Genomic DNA, 25723 nt, shown 5'->3' on the forward strand with positions numbered 1-25723 from the left:
CTTGATCTCCAAAATCATTGCACATGGTGATTTCAGCCATGAAATTGAAAGATACTTGCTCCTTGGAAGGAAAGCGATGACCAACCTAGGTTGCACGCATTCTCAGGAACTTCAGTACTGTCTGGCTCTTTACGACCCCATGGACCGAGGCCTGCCAGGCTCCTCTGTCCGGGGGATTGTCCGGACGAGAATACTGGAGTGGGTTGCTATGCCCTCCTCCAGGATATTTTCCTGACCCAGGGATGGAACCCATATCTCCTAAGTGTGCTGCATTACAGATTCTTCGCCACTGAGCCCCTGGGTAGGCCGATGACAAACCTAGACAACATATTAAAAAGCAGAGACATCACTTTGCTGACAAAGGTCTGTAGAGTCAAAACTATGGTTTTTCCAGTAGTGATGTACAGATGTGTGAGTTGGATCATGAAGAAGGCTGAGTGCGAAAGAATTGATGCTTTCAAATTCTGGTGTTAGAGATGAGCATTGAGAATCCCTTGGACAGCAAGGAGAACAAACCCGCCAATCCTAAAGGAAATGAACTCTGAATATTCACTGGAAGGACTGATGCTGAAGCTGCAATACTTTGGCCACCTGGTGCAAATAGCTGACTCCTTGGGAAAGACCCTGATGGAAAAAGATCGAAGGAAAGAGGAGAAGGGGGCGACAGAGGGTGAGATGATTAGATACCATCGCCCAACACAATGGACATTAATTTGATCAAACTCAGGGAGATAGTGTAGGACAGAGGAGCCTGGCGTGCTGCAGGTCATGGGGTCGTAAATAGTCGGACACGACTGAGCGACTGAACAACAACCACCACCTCCACCTTCCCTTTGGGCTTCCCTAAGGTGCCACGGCCCCACTCTCAGCAGGGCTAAGAATCTTTCTGTGTCTGTCACTGGTGAAAGCTGAGACTTATCTCTTCACACACTCAGCACACCCTGCTTAGGTTTGATGTGGGTCCTTAGAATGCTCATCACTCCCTCCCAGAGCTCAGACCAGGCAGCCTTCTCACAACAGTCATGGAGCACCTACCCTGCTACAGAAATGGGAGTTGGAGCTGTTTACCCCTCTCAATGTGTTTTCTCCTTTTACATTCACTTCCACATTTCATCCTTGAGTCACCAAATCCAACTCTGCTCATCTCCACCTGGTTACTGTAACAATCTGCACCTGCATCTCTATCAGGCGGGTGCATGTACCCCCTGCACTATGTATTTTCTTTCTCCTTTCCCTTCAGAATCTGTAGACTCCCAGACATCACCCTCAAAAGGGGCAGTGATGCAGGGGAGGTTGGGACTCTCATCCACAGCCTGGGTCAAAGCACGACTGTGTTATATATAACCTCTTTCACTCTTACAATGAACCTCACCTTCTAGCTTTCCTCCTGCTTCTTGGCCACCCCACTCACTGTGTCCGCCCTCCCCTTAGGTCCACTCCCTGTGTATCTCCCTTGCACTTCTTTTCTGTTTATGTGTCTGTCTGGTCCACCAGTGTGATATTCCCATCATCCACCTCACATCACTGGTCTTGTTATTTCAAGCATTGCAGATAGTTCCTGTAACATGCTTGTAATCAATGTGTGTCTACTAAGTGAAGGAATATTTTCAATGACTGACAGGAAAAGCATCTCCTCCATGTGGGAGTCAGTATATAGGTGTCATATTTGTAGCACCATACATAAAGCCTTGTGTCTTGTTCCAGACACTGTAGGGGTGTGGCTCTGTCTTGTTGGCCTGGTGACCTTGCATGTTCCCACTTAGGCTACGTAGGCAAGGCTAAACTGCAGGCTGACTTGAATCTTGGCAGAGAATCTACTGATTGCTCTTGTAGCAAGAGGAGATAAGCAGCCTGATGAAGAACTACTATGAGGCCATTTCTCACCTGCCTCCTTTTCCAGCTGGAGGTGACACAAAGTTGCTACTCACCCACCTCTGGTTTCCGTTGAACATAGGGTGGTCTCCCTAGCCCCAGCTGAGAGTACACCTGTGGACTACAGAGCTGCTCAGTCCATAGGGCACAGCTGTGGGCTCCTTCCCGGCAGAGACCCACCACCTGCGGTGCCTGTTACTGAGGCCTTCCAATTCAGTGTCAAACCGTGGGACTAGGGACAAGGCAACTGACACCAGGGGCATATTGCTTCTGCACTGTCTGTCAGTTAGAATCTGAATCCATTCGGGTTCATTGTCTCCTTACTGGCCAAGCCCGTAGAAGGTGACAAACTAACAACTCATTGGTACACTGTGTGGTCCTGTAGCCCCTGCAGTGGTACTTAGGGACTGGCTGCCTGACTATGTGACAGAGTCTGGTGTTGAGTTGTGTGATATTGCGTGACCAGAATATCGGCTTATTTTGTCATCACACACAGCAAGGATCATAGTTTTCACTACATACTATGAGTTAGGGTAGCCTTGTCAGTCCTCATTTACAAACCAACCTTAGAATGGATACTATGCCTGATACCAGCTGCACCACTATTGAGTCAATATATTTATTTAGACAAAATATGTTTCTGAAGTGCGATTCATTTTAAAAGTTAGTCTTATAGTCTGCTTAAAATTCAATATCTGTATCACTTGAGAGAATTGTAGTTGTAAAGGTAAATGAAACTAACAATTTTGAAAGTTTAAATGAAAATTGAAGTAGAATAAGCCAAATCCATTTGCAAAGGAATGCTTATTTCACATGTTATCTTGTTTATTCTTCATAACGAATATTTAGTGTAAACTTGTAATTTCCATTTTAGAAATAGGGAAACGGATCCAAAGGATGTAAATACCTTTCTCACCTTCACACACACTGTGTCAGAGCCAGTATCCAGACTCTTAATTATGTCACGTGCTCTGCCTAGTCGCTCAGTCGTGTCCAACTCCTTGCGACCCATGGACTGTAGCCCGTCAGGCACCTCTATCCAAGGGGATTCTTCAGGCAAGAATACTGGAGTGGGTTGCTATGCCCTCCTCCAGGGGTTCTTCCCGACCCAGGGATCGAACCCAGGTCTCCAACCCTGCAGGTGGATTCTTTACCATCTTTACCATTCTTTACCTCCCATTTTCAGTCCTTTTGGACCTGGATTTTCAGACCTCTGTAAGGGCACAACAGCTGCTATTTATATTCCCCTCTTAGTCCCTAAGCAGAGTGCATTCTGAATAGGTCGTTTGTTGCATAAATATATTTTTTGGTGCATGAGGATACAGATGCGGGACAGATGTGTAAGCATTTTGTTATTATGTAATAATAAGGATATCAGGGCAGAAATCAGACAGCTGGAAGACTTCCCTGTACCTCTAACGATAAAGAATCTGCCTGTGATGCAGGAGACCAGGCTTAGATCCCTGGGTTGGGAAGATCCTCTAGAGAAGGGAATGGCAACCACTCCAGTATTCTTGCCTGGAGAATTCCATGGACAGAGAAGCCTGGCGGGCTACAGTTTGTGGGTTTGCAAAGAGTCAGACACAACTGTGTGACTAACACACACAAACACACAGCACCGCTGGAGGGCTTCTGAGATCTGGTGACTATCAAGCCAATGGAGGATGTCATGGAAAAGAAAATACGTTTGTGGCTGCTCTCTCTCTGTACCCCAAAAAACTTGGAAGGCAAGTCAGAAGAGTGTGAAAGATACGCTGTGGCATTTGCCATGGAATTTGACAAGCAGTTTTTATTCTCTGTCTCCCTAGAACCTTTAACAATGGCTTTGGCATTTCATTTCTCTGTAGGACAATACAAGTTTATTAAGTATTAAAAAATGTTTCTCTGTCAATGATTGTATCAGGGACCATATGAGATCTGGGTGGCACATTTTGTAAACCCATATATTCAAGAGAAGACCAAAGGCTTTTATGAAATTTTTAGGTGTGGTATATATATATATGTATCTATATGTATTAACATGTAGATTACACCTAAGAATATGTTATGACCAAATTTTGTTAACCCCAGAAGTGCAAGGGTGGTTTACATGTATAAGGTTACCAATGCAATTCGCCACAGTAATAGAAAAATGGAAGGAAAACAATTCTGTGATCATCACAATTGATGCATTGTAAGTGTTTGATGAAAATTAATCTGTATTTAATTATAGATTAATCTGTATTCCTAGGAAACTAGGAATAGAATAGAACTTACTCTGATAAAGTATATCTACAAAAAAGCAATGTAAACAGGTTGAAATGGAGAAGATTTTTCATTTCCTATCAGGAAAAATGCCGAGTATCACCTGTTTTAGTCAAGACTATTCTAGCTAGGTTTGTTCAATTCTGCAAAATGAGGAAAGTTTTAAGATTTAAGCCAGTAGAAACTGTTGATATCAAATATAATAGTATATTTTGAAAAGCAAAAATAATCTAGATCTAAATTTGTAGAATTAATATGCATAGCTAGAGGAATTGGTGGACAGAAAGTCTATATACAAATATTCTATCTCTACATACATCCTCAACTAGACAATGAAAATCACAAACCATGAAGTTTCAATAACATTAAATACCCATGGAAAAGTTAACAAAAAATTTGCAAGTAGAAAATGAAACTTTATTGAGAGAACTTTAATAGTCAAATAAACAGCATAAGAACAGCATAGATGGTTTCAGTTTATCTTCTTTCAAGCAAATGGTTCCCCTTCACCTATAATATAAACATTAAACTTACTTAGCAGAACTTTATTTTGATGAGAGGAGAGGTATACAAAGTTCACTGCAGTTGTAGTTCTATAAAATGGACTAAAGCAAGAACACTAAGGGCAACCCTTTGGCTTACCTTCAGTTCATTCTCTCTAGAAATTTTAAAGACTTTTCAGGCACATTATGAGTATTTTTAAAAACATACTACTCTTCCTACTTATATAAGAAAACAAGGACACTGAGTTCAGAACAAATAAATCAATGGAACCTATCAGAATGTAGTTTTCAGTAGAAGGCAAAACTGTGTACACATTCAGTAAAATATCTAACAACAAACAACAACCTAAGGAAAACAAAATACACAAAAAATGAAACAAATACATCCCCCCAAAGTATCATTTACATGTATTGATTTGAAATAATATTGTGAATATAGGATAGCTAAATAGTTGTTACCTCTGTTACTGCTTAAGTGAAGCAAATAAAAAGGCCAGTATTACATTTGTTTCTTCTCTACTGTGGAAAAGTATAGAAATTTTCATTTGTTTTAGTTTACCCCTGATATGGTTGTTTTAAGTTGGTTCAACATGTGCCCCCCCTTTCCTTGTGGCCCTCACATAATTCTAAATGTTTCTTTTCACCCTGGAAAGCATTCCAGTTGGTATAATAGATTAGATGGTGACACTAATTTTAAGTCATTACTATCACTGGCGACATGGTGACATCAACATGTGAAGCAGAAATAGGACTGTTTCTCACAGCCACACCAAAAAAAGAAAGAAAAAAAGGAGAGAAGAGAAGAAAAGGGAGAGCAAGAGGGAGTATGAGTGAGACAGAAAAGCAAGTAGGAAGACAGAAAGAAAGTCTGGAAAAGAAGATATTTTTCCTTGTTTCTAAAGGATAATGGTTTGTGAGAGACAACTCTGACCAATTTCAAAAGTTCATCCAAGGTATCTGTGATGTTTAGTTATTTAGTTACTGTGGGGTATGTTAAATATTTGTTTTTCTATCCTATTAGCCATTTCATCAATATTCTGAAAATATCTGAATTCCAGATTATACTGTTTTAATTCTGTAATATACTGTTAAGTGTCTTGTTCATATTTCTTATTATGTGTACTTGGGCTTTCTCCATTTTCTTCACAGTTATGTAAACTGAGAGGAATGGACTGGGAATTTGGGGTTGGCAGATACAAACTATTACACTCAGAATGGATAAACAACAAGGTCCTACTATACCACACAGGGAACTATGTCCAATCTCCTGTGATAAATCACAACGGAAAAGAATATTTTAAAAAATGTATATATATGTGTTAAAAATTATGTAAGCTAGCACATTGTCTTTATTTATTAGTTGAATTTATTTTCCTCTTCCTAACAATTGATACCTGTCTTTTATTAACTATCTTTTTCTTTTTCCCTTCAGTTCACTCTGTTGCTCTTTTTCTTACCTTTTATATTGGATGTAGGATTTTATATTTATGTACTTTGTAATTTATGTATTGGTCTTTTCAAGTACCACACATATTTAGGGCGAAGGTTTTTCTATGAGAACATTTTAATCATGTTCTATAGTTACTTGGAGGTCGTCTGGAAGTGCTATTTTCGTCTAAATGTTCTAATGGAATGGAACAAAAATGCAAAGTGAAAATGTGTAGGAGGCTAATACACAGTAAATTCTTCCCTAACTATGAAGTTCTTCCTTTAAAATCGGAATCATGCAATTAATTGTCAACAATTTGGAAAACACGTATGTGAAAGATACTAAGTTGATTACGTGGGAAGAACTAGAGTTACGGACTTTGACCTCCAAAACTTTTAAACTGATACATCAAAGAGGAAAAATAACATATTTGATATGGTTAGAGATGATTATATCATGAGGCTCAGATTTTTCTTAGTACTTTATGAGTGACAGTGGGATGTATGGCAAAAACCATCATCAAAAACCATCATAGTCTTGCAAAGTAATTCTCCTCCAATTAAAATAAGCAAAGTGAAGTGAAGTCGCTCAGTCGTGTCCGACTCTTTGCGACCCCGTGGATTGTCGCCTGCCAGGCTTCACCTTCCATGGGATTCTTCAGGCAAGAATACTGGAGTGGGTTGCCATTTCCTTCTCCAAAATAAGCAACCCCCTCAAAAAAAAAAAAAAAAAAAAACAGACCAAACGTGGGGGCAGGTAGTGTGCTTGGCATGTGTATCTTACTCACACCTGCCTTGAATAGCACTGACTACATGCACTCTCTCAACTTGATCAGCCACAGACAGAGGAAACTATAGACTATCTTTGGCCATTTCATTGTTCAGTCATTTCATGCTTCACTGGGGAAAGGATTTAAAATGCAACTGCTTTTTAAGAGCTAGAGAATTCAGAATTTGAGAGAATTTAACAAACATCAAGCAGAATGTTGGCTCATTTTCTTTTTTAAAGAAAATTTTATTTATTTATTTTAATTGGAGGCTAATTACTTTACAATACTGTCATGGTTTTTGCCATATATCGACATGAATCAGCCACAGGTGTACATGTGTTCCCCATCAGAAAATGAAATCTCAATTCCCCTGTTATAATTTGACTCAAGATGCTATTTTATGATAAATAAATCATGGAAAACAGAGTATTCTTGTATGCATGCCATCGAAGAGAAACAGGGATTGCAAAAATTAGCATTGAACAATGAGCATTTTAGTGTATCTGTTCTGAATTCACAACTTACGTGAGTAAAGGTGAGTTTAGAAGTTAAGGGATTTCACAGAATCACACACATTATGTTATAGATGGTTATAGAACCTACATGAATACCTGAGCATATTTCATATAAACTGATATTTATTACAGATGCATTCCATATTTGTTACAAGCAGAAATTATAAAAGAACCTGAAAATTATTAGCTGTTGGTTAAAGTACTTATACTCAAGAGAAGGAAACGGTTTCCTATTTTCAATTCCATATGGCTTTGATCCTGTCTGTTTCTTTATTTGCAAGTCTGTAAGTCAGGCACTCAGGCATCTGGGGTCTGAACAATCTTTCAAAGAGTATGTGAACTCTGTTATTAAAATAATAGTAATTTTCCCTCTATATTATTAAAGATATAATATTCTGAAAAACAGAAACCATATAAATTACTTTCTGAATGGATGACATACCTCCTCTGGCATTTCAACAGTCTCTGTATTTGATGCAATCTCCTCCTTGACATCAGGACCATCTCCGCCTTGACCCCCAGTCTTTGCCAAAGCCAATTCCTGGAGATCAGTTTCCAGGTCAGAATCTTTAAAAAAAAAAGTATGAATTCAGCTGTAGAGCATACACTATAAACAAGGGAATGATAATATTGATCCCCTCAGTGTTATGAATTAAAAGCCTTAGGCTAGTTTGGTAAAAATGTGATGAATAAGAACCTCAGGAGCATTATTCCAGGAATGTTTTGCTGGAGAAAAAGGAAAGCAGAATTTTCCAGATGTTATGACCATTTTCCTTTCCCCGGGCTGTCCTCAGACAACTCAGTTGCCCCCTCTCTCTTTGTCTTGAAAACAAGGGAACATTTGAGCGACCACACTAACCTGCAAACTATACTCTCCTCAGTTTTTTAGGAACTGTCTAAAGCCCTTTTCTAATGTTTCCTTTCCTCCTCTTACTGGTTATGTCTTAAGACATGATGCACACATACACTTTACCTCCAGGGGCATCCTTCTCCCTCTCTTCATCATGATTCACTGGATCCTCTCCATTGACTTCCTCCTTTCCAGGTGTGATATCCTGAATCTCAGCTGGTGCCTCCTCTTGTTGAGGTTGCTCAACACTGGGCTGCTGGTCCTAGGAGTGTGTGCATGCAAGTAAAACTTTTTGTTGTTAACACATCTAACAGCATAAATATACATAATACACAGACATATCTAATCATAAGTAAACCTAACAACATTTTCCCAACACAATTCTCTGGACTTACTTTTAATAAAGTTACTCTTCCCAAAGAGAAGAGTTAGCTCCCATAAGAGTTACCCAGAAAGACTTTGGAAGCTATTTAAATCTATGCTGGGATGGAAGTGTGCAATCTGTTGTTAATAAACAGGAGGAGGGAGTCACTGGGCACATTTCCAGGGAATTTCACAGTATACTCATCCAGGCAACGCCAGACTGTAATATATCTGGATCAGTGTTCCTTCCTAAGACAAACTGTCACCCTTTATCAGCACGGAAGACCTTTATCACTGCATCTGCATTACTTAACATCGTTTTCTCAAAAGTAAATTTGTGCTAATAGAAAATATCAAATGCTAAGGTACTCACAACCACAGGTTCATCCAGCTGGGACGAATCTTGACCTGTAGATCCCAATGTTGATGCCACTTGCCCACTCATATTTCTCCCTGAAAGGAGAATATTGTGATTTAGAAAATGTATTTAAGAGTACAGCTATATTTGATCACTTTTATGACCATATGTTGACTTCCTATGTTTTAAAACTGTGAAAATACTTTGAAAAGAAAGTATGGGTGTACATGCATTCCAATGACACCAAATACAGTTGCTTGCAAAGCCATGTGTATCTTCGCTAAGCTGGCAGAGAAATCACCTTAAAGTACACAAGAAGACAGAGAACTGTTGTGGGGAAGTTTGATTTCACAACAGAATTCTCCATCATGAAGATAGTTAGTGAAATACTGCTAGGGATTTAAAAATTCAGGACTACTGCTCTAGTCACACTCCTATTCACCAGACCTATTTTCCCCAACTCCCTTGGAATTCAGTGGGAACAGGTAGAATGGGTTAGTCTTTACAGCCTGACTATGGCGATTTTCTCAGCGTCTGTGGCTGAGCTGGGTCTGCATACAGAGCATACCTGTCCACTTCTCTCTTGGCACCTTACCACAAAACTCGTGATAGGGTCACAAACCCACTGCGGTACTGTTTCTAGGCCTTTCCTTAATCGCCCACACTGCCCCTGCCCAGGTCCCACGCCCGGCCGCAGATTCTGTGCTCTGTTATCACTTCCAGGGCTCCAATGAGCCAGATATCTCAAACAACACCCCCAAGGCTCCCCACACTGTCATCTGACCCCCTGCCCTCCTCTGCCCACCGCCCTTCCTCTCCAGCCACCAGGACAAGATCTAGGGCGTCGCGACACCTGTGAGGAGGAAGATGATGACCTCGAGGGCCTTCCTCCTCAAAGGCCGCAGATGGCACTGCCCGACCCACCCGAAGCTCGCTGGCTCCCCCTCACACGCACGCACACTTCAACTCCAGACAGGACAGATTTGTGAACCCACCTGGTGAGTCTCAAGTAGTGAGAATGAACCGGAACTGAATAAACACGCCCGTCTCAGGCCCAACGGTTCTCACAGAATGCGCTCAGGAAGGCGTATGCGCACTAAGGCGCATGCGCAGCAAGAGGCGCGTGCGCACACCCTGCGCATGCTCCCTGACTTGGGCCTGTGCAGTGCAGGTTGAGGTTTTCCCGCCACTGAGGTAGAGTCCTGGAACCGCAGGGTCTCTGGAGGATGAGAAAAGGGCTTGGAGACTATATGTTTTTCCTTCCAGGGCAGTCTAGCTTACGCATCCACAAACTGTGGTGATAGGTAGTCCCAGGTTACCCTTGGTGGAGAATGTGTCTCAGGAAGACACTCATGACAGAAATAGGTATTAAGGTTTTTAATACCTATTTTTATACATGCTTTGATGAACCATTTCTTTCTCTGCTTCTGGGTTTTCCATCATGCTTGCAATGGCTTTACTCATTTCCATGGAATAAATACATACATCCATACCTCTGTTGCCATTTTTTGCTTGGAGCACTGCACATTTAAATCTCTGAACTGGTAACTGATTTCTCTGAATATACCTCTGGTTCCTATACAATATTGTTCTTTTAGCATCGGGCTTTACTTTCACCTCCAGACACATCCACAACTGGGTGTTGTTTCCACTTTGGCTTAGCCTTTTCATTCCTTCTGTAGCTAGTTCTTCACTCTTCTCCAGTAGCACATTCTTCTTCTTATTCTATTATAGTGGGAATTTTCATACTTACTAGGAGTTTTAATTTTACCCAAGAGAAAGGAAAACATGCTCACACAAGGACCTTTACTCAAATATTCTACTCATGTACTCCTAATAGCCAAACCTAGAAACAGCCCAACTATTCAACAACTGGTATACAAAGGAAAGAAAAACAAGCTTATACTCATACAAAAAGTACTACACAGTCACGTAAAAAGGAACTACTAATGCATGTAACAGCAAGGATGCATCTCAGCTGTGCCAATGAGACATGTCAGACACAGTAAGCTATATTATATGATTTCATGTCAATGGATTCCTGGAAAAGGCACAAGTATAGGCACAGAAATATATCTGTGGTTGCCAGTGTATAGGAGTGGAGGAAGTAGTCTGATGGCAAATAGCCCAAGGGAGCATTTTCGAACCCAAGTGTCCCGCCCCATCCCCACTCTGCAGGTGTAGGAAAACCTGTCCTCCCCTAGTTGACCCTCAGGAACACGAACCCCAACTAGCCTCCAAAACTCCTCCCCCCTCGCTCCCCACCCACACATCATACAGGTTTGCTCTGGTGTTCCTCTGGTCCGCCTGGGTTTCAAGGCTCCCTGCCAGCATTCAGTAGGTGCCCTAGATATCTCACATTCTTGATAGTATCATTTGAAGGATACAAGTTTTAATTTTGATGATTCCAAATTGCCTATTTTTGTTTCCTTTGGTGCTTGTGCTTTTTGTATCATATCTAGGAAATCATTGCCTAATCCAACATTCACATTTACATCTCTGTTTTCTTCTGAGTACTTTATAGTTTTAGGTCTTATATTTGGGTGTTTTATCAATTTTCAGTTAATTGTTATATACAGTGTGAGGTATAGGTTGAAATTGATTCTTTTGCATGTGAACATCCTGTTATTCCAAGACAATTTGTTCAAACATTTTTCTTTGCTATTGAATGGCCTCTACACCCCTCACAATAATCAACTGACCATAGAAATATGGGCTTGTTTCTTGACTCTCCATTCCATGCCATTCTGTGTCTATATACAATCCTTATGTCAGTACCATAATGTCTTGATTATTGTAGGTTTGAAGTGGGTTTTGAAATTGGGAAGTGTAACTACTTGTTCTTTCTCCACACTGTTTTCGCTACCCCAGGACCCTTTTAATTCTTACAATTCTAGGATCAGTTTGTTGATTTCCAGGGGAAAAGAGCAGTTTGAACTTTGATAGGCCTCTATTAGGGGAGTACTGCCATCTTAACACAATAGTGAGTCTTCCAATCCACAAATGTGATCTCCAAAGTCCGTAAAACTCTGAGCAAGCTCTGGGAGTTGGTGATGGACAGGGAAGACTGGCATGCGGCAGTCCATGGGATCCCAAAGAGTCAGACACGACTGAGCGACTGAACTGAAGTAAAATTTCCACTCATCTAGAGTGTCTTTCATTTCACTCAGCAATGTTTGGTAATTTGTATTGTACAAGTCCTGAACGTGTATAGAAATCTATTTGCCCTTTGTATATGACCTTGTATTCTGTAAACCTGTCGAGCCCCTATATTAGGTCTAACAGTTTCTGTGGGAGAGGGTGGTTCTTCACAATTTTTTATACACTAGATTATATCATAGATCGACAAGATGGTGGAGGAGTAGGTGGATGGGGAATACCTCTCTCTCCAAGGATACATCAGGAATATACCTTCAGACACAGAAGTGCATGCAGAACACCAGCCGAGCATAGATAGCAGCACCTGACCAGTGGAAAAGAATATATAGACCCACACAAAACTCGGTAGGATGAGGCAACTACGGAGAAAAAACAGGAGTGTTAGTAGGGCTGGACCTGCCCTCGGTCAGTGGGGGAACTGAAGCAAGGGTCCGATCCCCAGATGGGGCAATTGTCTGAGTCAGAGGAGAAACATTTAAGGCTGAGAGTGAAACAGCTCATCTGTGGCACCCTAAATGGAGTGCGAATCAGACATCCTTCCCACAGCCATACATACCCTAGATGGTGCAGTGGCTGGGAGCTGGAATTTAGGGATTGTGGAACAATCCCAGGGCAAGGGCTGCTGTTGACTGCACAGAGACTGATGGAGGGGATGTAAGGGAGGAGACTGTGGTGGGAAATACCTGTGGAGGAAATTCGGGCAGCCATGGAAGTAAGGTGATACTGCTGAGTCATGTGTAGGGCGTGGAGCCATCACCATTGCCTCTCGAACATGCCAGCACTGGCAGCTGAACAATAGAGAGGCTGGCCCATCAAATGCCTGATGCACTGAACTACAGAGTAGGACTACACCCAGGGTGCTTCTTTAAGTGACTGATGCACCAAACTACAGAGTAGGACCACACCCAGGGTGCTTCTTTAAGTGACTGATGCACCAAACTACAGAGTGGGACCCCATCCACGGTGCCCCTTTAAGTGCCTGATGCTCGAACAACAGAATAGGATCCCAGGTAAGGAAGCCCTCTAAGTGCCTGAATGGGCGGAGCTATGGAGAAAAAAAGGCCAAAGAGGCCTTCTGATCGCCAGCTACAAGAGCCTCGAAAAAAGACTCTGATAGGGCCATAACTCCTGTGGCAGAGGCAGTCCATGTCCCTGCACACTTGGCACCGCCAGGGTCCCTGCACGCCGAGCTGCTGTGCAACGTTCACGCTCAACTCGCACTGGGGCAGAGCTGCCACAAAAAAAGTCTTATGTCTATGCATGCAGGGTCACGTTGGTAGTGTCCGACTCTTTGTGACCCTGTGGACTGTGGCTTGCCAGGCTTCTCTGTCAGGGAGAGGGGTTCTCCAGGCAAGAATACTGGGGTGTATTGGCCAATACTGGTTGCCATACCCTTCTAGAGCACTATACTTCCTGCTGCCCTAGCCGCCAACTCCCCTGAGTACCTGATGTTGCCAAAACCCCTGTGACTCAAGCAGCTGCACCACCTCCACACCTGGCCCTCGCGGGGGCAAACCCAAGTCCTCCGAGGCAGCCTCAGGAGCAAACCCCAGTGGACCGCCCATATCCAGAGGTAAAAATAAAACCACAATTGAAACCCAAGGGCAGTGTGACTAAGGAAGAAGACTCAAAACCCTCCCACCAGCTGCACAAGCTGCAGATTTAATCCACACAATCAACTAGACAGACTCTGTGTCTGTGGGAATATATAAAAGGTCATTGAGAGCTCCCACAAAAGATTACATCATCTGCAAATAGAACAGTTTTACTTCTTTGCCAATGTAGATTCATTTTATTCCTTTCCCTTGCTTTATTACCCTCTCCAGAACCATGTGGAATAGAAGTGGTAAGAGATGTTATCCTTCTATAGATCTTGATTTTCAGGGGAAGTACTTCTGCCTGTTATCACTAAGTATGATGATAGCGATGTGTTTATCATAAATGTTTTATATCACATTCAAAATACTGCCTTCTGCTTCTAGTTTGAGTCGCTGTATTTTGAACGGATGCTGAATTTTGTCAAATGCTTTCTTAGGTCGCTACTGAGATGATAATGCGGTTTTTTTTTTCCTTTATTCTACTGAGGCGGTATAATAAGTTAATGGATTGTTAACAGTAAATGAACAAGGACGAGGATTTTGTAAGGATTTTTTTTTTTTTTTTTTTTAGGATTTTCACTTTCATTGATGCTGGCAAAATGCTGTCCATCAGTAAAGCTGATGTCCATCAGTAAAGCAGGAGAAGGAAAGCTTGTTTACTACCACATCACATCATTCTTGGAGCAGACACTCTGCTGCAGTGAACAGGATGCTTAGACCTTTGCTCATCATGGAGTTCACCAGTTGTGAAGGAGGGAGGCTGAGCATGGTTAGAAATGCAAATAGTCCGATCCCACCCAGGACCAACAAGACTGAGTGATAAATGGCTCCCCATGGAACCACAGGAAGTAGAAGGTACTACAGGGGAGAGGGTTCCATTTGGTAACAATGCAAGTACTGTGCATGGATGGACAAACCGTCCACCACTGCCCAGGTTGACCAACCACAGCTTTTGACACAGATGGGGAGGATGCCACACTGGAGACCCAGGCTTCAAACCTGGACCGAGGGCAGTCCCCTTTCTCAGATGTCCAGGAGGACACTCCAGGCCCATTTTGGTCATGCCAACACCGTGCAGATTTGAATGCACAAGCAGCAATGATTGGTTGTGGGGATTCGGAGGCAAGGAATCCCAGACCACTCTGGGGAGCCCACGTGGAAAACACAGGCTCAGGCTCTCACGGGGAACAGGGACAGAGAGCCCAGATCAGGCCAGGGCTCACACAGTCAGGTGCAGAGGTTGATGGGCAAGAGTTCACAGTGGGGGTCTTGGGCCTGAGCACTGGAGGACCAGTGGAACCCAGTCTCCAGGAGTGTTCACTGCCCAGTAAACAGGCTGGAGATGCTTCCCCAGTCAGTGGCTGCATAACTGAGGTCACTCTAGGAGTTAGCTGGCATCCGTGGGCGCATCTCTGAGTCTTAGATAATTAGTCATCTGAGTTTCCATGTCCTAAGCACTTCTAAGGTGTCATCTCACTTGAAGAAAACCCTGTCACCCCTGCAGGAACTTGAGTCCTGCTCTTTCTCTCTGAGACCCCTTCTCTTTCGCCCCAGCCCTGAGGGAAGTGCCTTGGATGCCTGGTCTAGGTCTGGATTTTCTCTGGATCCTGGAGAGATTTTCAGTTCAGCCCTCACCAGGACATTAAGACAGACACCTGTGTGTGGGCAGGAGAGAGGTGTCCTGCAGAATGCAGGGAGCAGGCAAGGTCCTCAGGGGATCGTCTGAGGCAGTGAGGGTATTGGGTGAGAGGCCACAAATGGGGTGAGGATGTAACACAGGCCCTGTGAGCAGGGCTAGAGAGGGGCTAAAGAGGCTCCTGGAGTGGGAGGGAGGCCTGGTGGAAGGTGAGGGGAGAGGGTGGGGACTTGGAATAAAGAGGATTTGTGGCAGCTGTCACCAGGAGAGGGACTCTGGAAAACGACAGATGACTAGAGGGATGTAAGGGAGCTGTCATAGGCACAGGGGGGAAAACCTCTCCTATCTCCAGAATTCAGTTGCCCAGCATGTTTGCTGAGACATGACAGAGAGGACAAGGTCCCTCGGACTCGTTCTGTGGATCTGGGATTCACTCTGAACCTCCCGTGGGGCAGGATACAAAGTCGACACAACCAGAGGTGACCAGGGTGAGTTAAGTCTATTCTGAGGACCCAGACATGGGAAATCAATTTCAGAACTCCTCAGCTCTCAGGCAATCCACACCCCTGGGATGAATCTGCCTTCCTCAGGATGACATGCTTGTGAATGCAGACTGCAGGGACTGCAGGACTGGAGGCCTCTGTCCCTTGGGGTTGACTGAACAGAGACTCAGTGCAAATGCCAACACAGCAGCCCAGAGGGAAAGATGTGGGGCTCTGTGTCCCAGGGTGCAGGCTGTAGGCTCTGGGGGAGAGGGGTGAAGCCTCTGTGCTAAAGGAGAGCTGTTATCTAGAGTCGTGTCTACTTAAAGAAAAGCATACAACAGGAGAGTTGTGAGTTTAAGTTGGATTTGGAGTCTTCTGGGAACTACAACCCAGGACACATTCCTCCGCTAGCTCTGAGGAAACTGCTTGGAGGAGGTAGCGAAGAAGTCGGTATGATTGTTGCCTAGGAAGTACACGCAGTCAGGCGTGCACATTGGTTAAAGATTGCTGTGAAACACAGAGATCAGATGTCACAAGTTCATTATTTTCATGATTTTCCATGTGGGGAAGAGGCAAGAATCTAGGGTCACTGAAACTTTTCCTGAGGTATCGGTAACTAAAAAAGCCCAACTTGTCCAAAGCACAGGGTGCCTCATACTGTTTTTCACCCTAAATTCCTTCAGAATGCACTTTAGGTCAGCAACCACAGTGGTTACAACTTAACACTTGTAGTACTGGCTGAGAGTAATCCTGTTTGTCTTAAAGATCTGAATGTACCTGAGGCCAGATGTTCAAGGTGGATTTAGAAAAGGCAGAGGAACCAGAGATCAAATGTCCAACATGGTTTGGATCATACACAAAGCAAAAGAGTTTCAAAAAATATCTCCATCTGCTTGAATGACTATCTAAAGCCTTTGACTGTGTGATAGAAAAACAAAAGAGTTCCAGAAAAACATTTCCTTCTGCTTTAATGAATATGTCAAAGCCTTTGACTGTGTGGACCACAACAAACTCTGGAAAATTCTGAAAGAGATGGGAATACCAGATCACCTGACGTGCCTCTTGAGAAATGGGTATGCAGGTCAGCAAGCAACAGCCAGAACTGGACATGGAACAACAGACAGGTTCCAAATAGGAAAAGGCATAACTCAAGGCTGTATATTGTCACCCTGCTTATTTAACTTAGATGCAGAGTACATCATGAGAAACAGTGGGCTAGATGAAGCACAACCTGGAATCAAGATTGCCAGGAGAAATATCAGTAACCTCAGATATACAGATGACACCACCCTTATGGGAGAAATCGAACAAGAACTAAAGGGTCCTTTGAAAAAGTGAAAGAGGAGAGTGAAAAAGTTAGCTTAAAACTCAACATCCAGAAAACTAAGATCTTGGTATCTGGTCCCATCACCTCATGGCAAATAGACGGGGAAACAGTGACAGACTTTATGTTGGGGGGCTCTAAAATCAATGCACATGGTGACTGTAGCCATCAAATGAAAAGACACTTGCTCCTTGGATGAAAAATTAGGACCAACCTAGACAGCATATTAAAAAGCAGAGACATTACTATGCCAAGAAAGGTCCATCTAGTCAAGGCAATGGTTTTCCCAGTAGTCATGTATGAATGTGAGAGGTGGACTGTAAAGAAAGCTGAGTGCCGAAGAATTGATGCTTTCAAACTGTGATGTTGGAGAAGACTCTTGAGAGTCCCTTAGACTGCAAGGAGATCCAACCAGTCCATCCTGAAGGAGATCAATCCTGAATATTCATTGGAAGGACTGATGGTGAAACTGAAACTCCAATACTTTGGCCACCTGATGCGAAGAACTGACTCATTTGAAAAGACCCTGATGCTGGGAAAGATTGAAGGTGGGAGGAGAAGGGGACAGCAGAGGATGAGATGGTTGGATGGCATCACCGACTCAATGGACATGAGTTTGCATAAACTCTGGGATTTGCCGAGGCCTGGATTGCTGCAGTCCACGGGCTCTCAGAGAGTTGGACACGACTGAATGACTGAGCTGAACTGAGAGTTGGAATTCTCTAAGATGTTTAGGGTCTCTGTCCTCAGGTGTGACGTATTTGAGCTGTTTTGGGTTGCTTTCCAGGATGAGTGCTCTCTAAACTGTTTGTGGATCTCTGTCCAGGCGTGAAGTCTCTGAACTATTTGGGAGGGTTTTGTCCAGAGGGTTGGGTCTCTGAGCTGTTCATGGATCTGCATATGAGAGTAGTCTTAAGAGGAAGGCTGGATGGACCCCACTCTCATGGGTCTTAGAAGTAGACCTGTGATATCACATTTGCTATGATTTCTCCCATGCCTCCCTACAGAGAAAAAATCTTGTGGCCCCATCCTCAGGGAGGGCAAGTCATGTGCAGTACACAGGAGCCCACGGTAACAATACTGAAGAGAACAATACTTCCTGACAAGACTACCACCCTTGATAGGGACCCTGTGAAAAAACTGTGTACACACACTCACTCAGACAATCTGGCCAACCCATCAGAAAGAGTCCACCATTTGCAGATGGGAGCTCAAGGCCCAGTGCAGATGGAAGTTCTCGGCTCATGAGGACAGGAGGAACTGGATGCAGGCTTGAGCTCCTTGGAGGAGGCAGGGAAGACTCAGCAGAACCCTGGCCAGGTAGTGGGCGAGGGGGGCATTTGCACAGGGCTACAAGGACCCTCTGACTGTCTCAATGTCAGGATACGTCTCGGTGTCTTCCCATCATACACCGAGCTGCTCACCTGATATATTGAATGTAATCTACACATTCCCTGGGGACCTGGTGGTGGAAAATGCAGAGATGAGCCTCCAAGCAGGTGGGGATCAACATCACATTCACCAATTTGCATGAGGCTCCACCACAAATGGAGCGATTCCTGCCTCCCTTTCCCCCACTAAAGCATTCCTTGGCACTGAGGTCGGCAGGAGGGCAGTCAGGGCTGGACAGCTTGTGAGGGACCCTGTGTACAGCATGAGCCTCCCCATGACTGGATCATCTCCATGTCTTGATCAGGGCAGAGGACATGATGTGTGCCAAGGGAGCATGATTCAGACTCAGGCCTCGGGCAACTGACTCATTTCCTAGGGACAGTCGGTGGTGGGGGGCGGGGCGGGGAGGGGGACCACCTTATTTTCTCCTGTAGAGATAGGTACCTCATCCAGTAGCAGGGCTAGGGGCCCATAGGTGGGTGCTATTTGGGGATCCTTTGCTCCCAGAGATAGTCTCTCTGTCCCTGTCCAATGTTCTATCTTTGTCTTTCTCCCTGCCATCTCTGTGTCTGTTACATCCTCCTAGCCTTTATGAGACTGTCTGTGACCTCCCTCATACCGTGAGGGTCCTTCCTCCTTCCTGAGGGTATCATCAATCAACATGGATGTCCACTGGGAGCAGTAGAAGGGATTCCCCTTGAGTGTAGTGGATTCCAGGAAAGGCATGTTCAACTGCAGAGGGTCTGTAGATTTCCCGGGATGAATCTAGAGCTCCTCAACAAACCTTGTGTGATCTGGGCGTCTGAAAGAACCTTGGGGGCTTCTCTGGTAAGAACCCTCCTGTGGCTCAAGTCAAAGTCACCTCTATGGCCAGAGGCCCTAGGGGACCCGCCCCTCATCACCGCTCTCATCGGATCTCCCGGCCCTCCCTCCATCATGCTGTGACAGTCACATAGCCCTCAACATTCTTTTCATACACTCTACACTGAGTTTCACTCCCGTTTTTACACTGGCCTTAAATCTGTCTGAGACACTTTTCTCCCTGAGAGGCATCTCCGCTAGGTTTAGTTCAAATGTCACAATCTTAGAAGGAACATCCCTGGCCACTCTTTCTAGATATCCCCTCTCTCTATTTTACTATCCCGGTTTAATGTTAATCACAGCAGTTATGAACACCCGATAAATTACTTCTCTTTTGGGGCTGTATGACCCCAACACAATGTAAGTTCCATGAAGCCAAGGTTGATTTTCTCTTTCCTAACACACAGAGTTCTGCTTGACAGAAACTGTGGAGAAGATGATTGAATGTAGGCATGAATAAGCAAATTAAACTTGTTGACAGAGGCATAGCTAGACAGGCTGAGGATTCTGCTATTGAACAAATTCAGGCATGACAAGATGGTGACAAACCCATGGTCTTTATCTCACCTATGCACTATCCTTGGCTCCCCTCGGAGTTGACCCCTTTCCGAACAGAATGGAATGTCCTGTTGTCCTTCTCACATATTACTCGGAGTCAACGACAGAGGCCTTCCCCACCCCAGACCTTCAGATCCCAGTCCAAAGCTTTCTCTCCCCTGCCCGCTGGGGGACTGTGGCTGGCTTTCCCCATTGAGACCTATTCTGTATTAAACAGGAAAGCACAAACAAGAACAATGCCCAGCACACAGAAAATGCTTTCCATGCTTCCTGTTATGATAGTGGCCACTACAGAGAAGTAATCTTCAGTTTATGGAGACATTTTTCGGAGTCCAAGATTGCAGCAATCGGCGCGGTTTTCATCCTCACGTTGGCCTTCCACCCTTGGAGGATCATCCACCCTCTAACGGTCCACCGGCATCTACATCGGCTGTTCCCCAGTCTCACCACCAAGGGGCGCGCGATATTAAACAGTAGGGTCCTGGGATGTAGCACTGAGGGGTAGCGGTAGAACCACCCACTCTGGAAGGTACCATTCGAGAGGGCCTATGACAACACAGAGAGTACCTTTACCCCGCCTCGGGCATCGACCAGAGTTCCTAGCGGAGGCACGCATGGCACCACTGCCTCCATCCCCATTCGCTCCATTCCGGCATCGCGCTGCATCTGAGTCCGACTGGACACCGGTATTAAGCGGCAGCTGTCCTCGTCTCCTTTTCAATTCCACCCCTTCGTTTCTACATGGTTACATCCAAGGGGGGCGGCTACGGAGGGAGCTGGGCTGCCAGTTCGTGGTTTGGCGTCAGGGAGCGTTCTGCGCATTGATTGGTCACCGCGAGGTCGCCGGAATTAGCTCTTCCGGGGCGCGGATAGGCGCCGGAAGTCCCGCGAGTCCCGCCCTGCTCCGTCTCCGGCCCAGTTCCAGTTGGTTGGCTGGCTGTTACAGGACTGGGATGGCAGAGCTGGACCTGAGGACGAGAGGCATGTTGCCGTTCGCGGCTTTTTAGAGCATACAGTTTTTATCCGAGTTTTCTTGCTTTTCCCGAAGGGGTGGAATAGCTGCCCTGGTTAGTGGCGAGGTTTGGCGCAGTCGCTGGCTGTGCATGCTGACGGCGTTTCGGTCTTGTTTTGCTCTCGCTCAGTCTGGAGCATGTGACAGCCCTCGGTCATTCGCAGAAATGCATGCAATTCATGTCCAAGGAGAGGTCTCTGAGTTAGCTGTCTCTCCCTGGAGACTAACCTGTGGCAGGGAGCCTGGGCTTGTGTATCACTACGTGTTGCAACACAGGTCCTATTTCGGTACATGATGTTCTTGAGTTATTAAAGGTTCTCTTTCCGTTTTGGGATTTTGTATTAGGTTGGTAAGTGTCGAGTGGTTTGGGAGTCAGTCTCCATGGTGTGAAGTATCTGTGCAGTTCTCATTTGTTTCTGTCTTGAAGACTTTGGCCTGTTTGGAGGGTCTTTGTCACAGCGTGTATGGTGATGGTCTCAGTTGTGTTTGAGGGTCTGAGACGAGTTGTGTGCTCTCTGTGCAGAGATTCAGTGAGCTCTTTTTGGTGTCTCTGGGTATCTATCTGGGCTGTCTGGAGTCTCTGTGTCAGAAATAAAACCTCTTATGTTCTTGGCTGTGAGGTCTCTGTCCGGGAACTGAGGGTTTGGAAGCTGGCAGATATGATTCTGAGGCCCGGAACCTGACATGCTGACTGTGTGTTGCTGAGTGTATCAGTTGTCTCCTGGAATCTCAGTTTGTCCATAATTATTACAGTGGGGCCAGTGCGCGTCTTGGAAGCTACCTGTGCATGTTAGCAATGTGTGTAACGGGCCTGGCTCCAGACTATCCTTCAGCAAATATTTTCTGAGCACCTGCCATAGACCTAAGCAGTATTGGAGGAGTTTGGGACAGGACAAATCCAACCAAGTCTGTCATTTCATAGACTTGGTGGTCAGTAAATAATCAAGGATGGCAGGCACTATGAAGAAAGATAATGCTAGATCAGGGGAAAGGGTATATGTAGGTATGATGTTATTATATTCTTCAAGGTAAGGAGGGAAAGTCTCCTTGAAAGATGGCAAGTAAGCAGAGATCTGGAGGAAGTGAGGGAGCAGGCTATGGGGTTATCTAAGGGAAGAGCATTCCAGGCAGAAGGAACAACAAATGCAACTGTCCTGGCATGGAAATCCACTTGGCGTGCTCCTGAATGTCAAGGAGTCCTGTGATGCACAGGATTTGGCATGTAGCACTCATTGAAAGGGGTCTGGTTGCTGCTGTCTCTGTTTCTCTCACAATTTGTGATCATCCACATTTCAGAGATGAAGGACTGAGGGCTCCAACGTGTGCCCTGCACCTTCTCTCCTTCCTATCCCTGAAATTAGGAGTGAGACCTTCTGGTCCATCATGAGAGAGAGAGAGTTTCATTGTCCCAGCTGCAGGGATGTCACACTGAATGTCAGCCAAGCAGCAGAGATCGGTTATAATGTGGGAATCATGCCTCGTTACATTGGTACTCTTGATAGAGGGCAGGACTTAAGAAGGAAAAGGGAACTGGGGCAAAGGACAGAGGCAGGAAGGGAAGTTGGAGGACACTGAGAAAGAAAGAAAGCAAGAACAACTGACTTCATCACATTGCTTGGGTTTGGCCCAGTTCACGTTGATTGGCTGACTGTATTATGACATAGTCACCTTTTCCTGTCCCTACCCTTTCTTTCCCTTCCCTTTTTTGTGCCTGAGCAAGTCAGTACTAAAGCCGTTAGGTGTTGGCCAGGCAAGGCATGTATATGTGTAAAGGAGCATCCCTGCCTGGAGAGTCAGAGCCCAAGGTTGAAAGAAGGATATCCCTGGGGATTGGATGGGAAGGAGGCTAACTGCTTCATGGATTCAAGGTTGAGTGAGGTGTGGAAGTCAAGGGCAAGGGATGGTTCTGCATAGATTGTGAGGAGCACCCTTTTGTGGAGGAGGGATCACTTATATGCATTGGGATTCATCAACTCAGCAAATAGATAAGAATGCTGAGAGCCACGTCTGTCATTTTTGGAAAAGGGAATTTCCAGTATGGAAAGGAAGTAACCTAGAACAAATCTGAGGAATTCTACTGGGATTAAAGGTCTCCATGCAGACTTCTTGTATTCGATAGGTGTGCATATGTGGCTAGACTGATATGTAACTATAGATGTGTGTCTATGTGTTTGTGTGTGTGATTGTGTACACACATATATTCCCAAGTTACTGGAAAAAGCAACATTCCAATGGCTATAATTACACCAGTCCCCAGACCCTAGCTTCTGAACACCTTTCTCCACTAAATGATGGGTTCCCAGGCTGAGGAAGGAAAGGATAAATGAGCCTGGGTCACCTTGTCATGTCAGTAACAAGGGAAAGTTCAAGAATGATGGGGACATATCAGAGGGACACAGAATATAGCTTGAATGCTCTCCCACCGGACACACTAAGGACTCTTATTTTTTCCACCTTTCTTGAGGTATTATTGACATATAACCTGTAAGTTTAAGATGCCAATGTGATGATTTGATACACACATATTTGGCAAAACGATTACCACAGCAGGGTTGGCACTCTGTGCCCTCACATAATCCTTTTTAAAAACTGTTGAGGAAATAACATCTCAGATCTACCCTCTTAGCTTTCACTGTATTCTACAGTTTTGTTAATTTTACTCACCATGCTATACATTGGATCCATGCAACTTATTCATCTCATACCTGGAAGTTTGTACCCAGTATTTAACATTTTGCGCAGGCCCTGGAAACCACCATTCTAGACTCTTGGAAATTTCTGTAAGTTTGACTTTTTTTAGGTTCTGCATATAAGTGAGAACATACAATATATGTCTTTCTCTCTTTCACTTTTTTCACTTAGCATAAAGCCTTTGAATTCCATTCATGTTGTTGCAAAAGGCAGAATTTTCTTCCTTGTGACTGAATAATATTCCATTGTATATCTCACATTTTCTGTTTTCAAATTATTTTAATTGGAGGATAATTACTTTACAGTATTGTGATGTTTTTGTCATACATCAACATGAAGTGGCCGTAGGCATTCACGTGTCCCCCCATCCTGAACGCCCCTCCCACCTCCCTCCCCACTCTATCCCTCTAGGTTTTCCCAGAGTACCGGCTTTGAGTGCTCTGCTTCATGATTGGAGCTTAACACTGTCTCCTTTGCTGCCCTGCATGTAGGGTCATTGGTACCATCTTTCTAAATTCCATATATAAGCGTTAATATAGAGTATTTCTCTTTCTCTTTCTGACTTACTTCACTCTGTATCATAGGCCCCAGGTTCATCCACCTCATTAGAACTGACTCCAGTGCATTCCTTTTTATACTTGAGTAATATTCCATTGTGTATGTACCACAACGTCCTTCTCCGTTCGTGTGCCAGTGGGCATCTAGGTTGTGTGTGTGTCCTGGCTATTGTAAACAGTGCTGCGGTGAACATTGGGGTCCATGTGTCTGTTTCACTTCTGGTTTCCTCAGGGTGTATGCCCAGCAGTGGGATTGCTGGGTCACATGGCAGGTCTATTCCCAGTTTTTAAAGGAATCCCACACTGTTCTCCGTAGTGGCTCTACCAGTTTGCATTCCCACCCACTGTGTAAGAGGTTTCCCCTTCCTCCACACCCTAACCAGCATTTGTTGTTTGTAGACTTTTTGATGGTGGCCATTCTGACTGGTGTCACCACGTTTTCTATATCCATTCATCCCTTCATAGACACATGGTTGCTTACAACTTTTGGTTGAAGCTGCAAAGTAAATTTCAGGTTGGTGTTACTCCTCCAATGTTGTATTTCAGAATCATTATCTATTCTAGATCATTTGCCTTACCACAGAAATGTTATCCTCAATTAGTCTATATGTACAAAAAAGTCCTGCTGGAATTTCTGACTGGAATTGTGTGAAATTGATGGATGTGTGTGGGGACTACTGACATCCTAATTATATTGAATTTCTCAACCCATGAACACACCATGTGCCCCCATTTTGTTAGGTCTTATTTAAGGAACCACATTGCATTACCTTTTCTGGCATTGTTTATCAAATCTAATTCTCATATATCAAGTTCTGAAGATCTGAATCTGATGAAGATATGAAAATATTAGTAGCCCGACATTCATCAGTAATGCTTTATTTTTTATGTAGTTTTAACATTGCCCGTTTATTGTGTTTCTTATTTTTTCTGCTAATGTTCATGATTGTTTAATCCAAGGGTGATGGTATGGGTATTTTCTGGGGTAAATCGTAAGATGTTCAGCTGTGTTTTGGGATGGAGAGTCTGAGGACAGGGGCACAGGGGAGAGAGAGCAGAGTAGGGGTGGGGGAGGTGAACGCGTGGGGGCAGGGACGGGGGGCTGCTAGTACAAGCGGAAACAGAAGTGAAGAGACACAGGAAGAAGAGCTCCCCTTCTGCACCGTGTGTAGCTCTCCGTACATATACGCATAATGAAGTCTTTGAGTACTCATAGCTACACTGTGAGGTGAGCATCTGTAATGCTATCATCCCTTTTGTCAGCTGAGGAGCAGAGACACGAAGATGTTAGTGGGTGAATGCATCTGCACAAAGTCACCTAGCTGGCAAGAGCTGAGTCAGATTGGTGCCCAGGCCAGAGAGAAACAGCCAGGTGTGGGATCTGACCCCCAATCTGGAATACAGTGCAGTGTCTGGTGTACTCTGGATCAAAAGGCAGATCAACATGTCAATCCTCCTGAAACATTACTATGGATCTGTGTATTGATTGGACACAGTGTCTCCTAAGTGCGTGACAGACCATGGGGTGTCATGTCAACATGCACACA

The 25723-nt window shown here is 44.4% G+C and overlaps 1 protein-coding gene and 2 long non-coding RNA genes across 14 annotated transcripts in view; 1 reads left to right on the forward strand and 2 right to left on the reverse strand.

Annotated features, from left to right (window-relative positions):
• Positions 1-25723, reverse strand: part of LOC122689036 — a 574758-nt gene that overhangs the window by 453150 nt on the left and 95885 nt on the right. The gene's annotated exons all lie outside the window — the stretch shown is intronic.
• The window catches only part of LOC122689037, a 67880-nt gene that overhangs the window by 32724 nt on the left and 9433 nt on the right, over positions 1-25723 (forward strand). The window lies entirely within an intron of this gene.
• Positions 4512-20743, reverse strand: LOC122689026 (X antigen family member 5-like). Of its 5 annotated transcripts, none has more exons than XR_006339663.1 (6): positions 20484-20743; positions 9899-10122; positions 8919-8998; positions 8299-8444; positions 7775-7899; positions 4512-4626 (listed from the first exon to the last, which is right to left on the reverse strand). XR_006339663.1 is itself a non-coding variant. In XM_043895106.1 (5 exons), the coding sequence occupies exons 1-5, from the start codon at positions 20530-20532 to the stop codon at positions 4594-4596; spliced, it is 426 nt and encodes a 141-aa protein (XP_043751041.1). In that variant the 5' UTR covers positions 20533-20726; the 3' UTR covers positions 4512-4593. The 5 variants fall into 5 exon arrangements, 1 of the variants encoding a protein (XP_043751041.1); XR_006339661.1 differs by having other exon boundaries at positions 8306-8444; positions 20490-20728; XR_006339660.1 differs by having other exon boundaries at positions 8306-8444; positions 20484-20728.

Source organism: Cervus elaphus, chromosome X (genome assembly GCF_910594005.1).
Source record: "Cervus elaphus chromosome X, mCerEla1.1, whole genome shotgun sequence".
Classification (NCBI taxonomy): domain Eukaryota; kingdom Metazoa; phylum Chordata; class Mammalia; order Artiodactyla; family Cervidae; genus Cervus; species Cervus elaphus.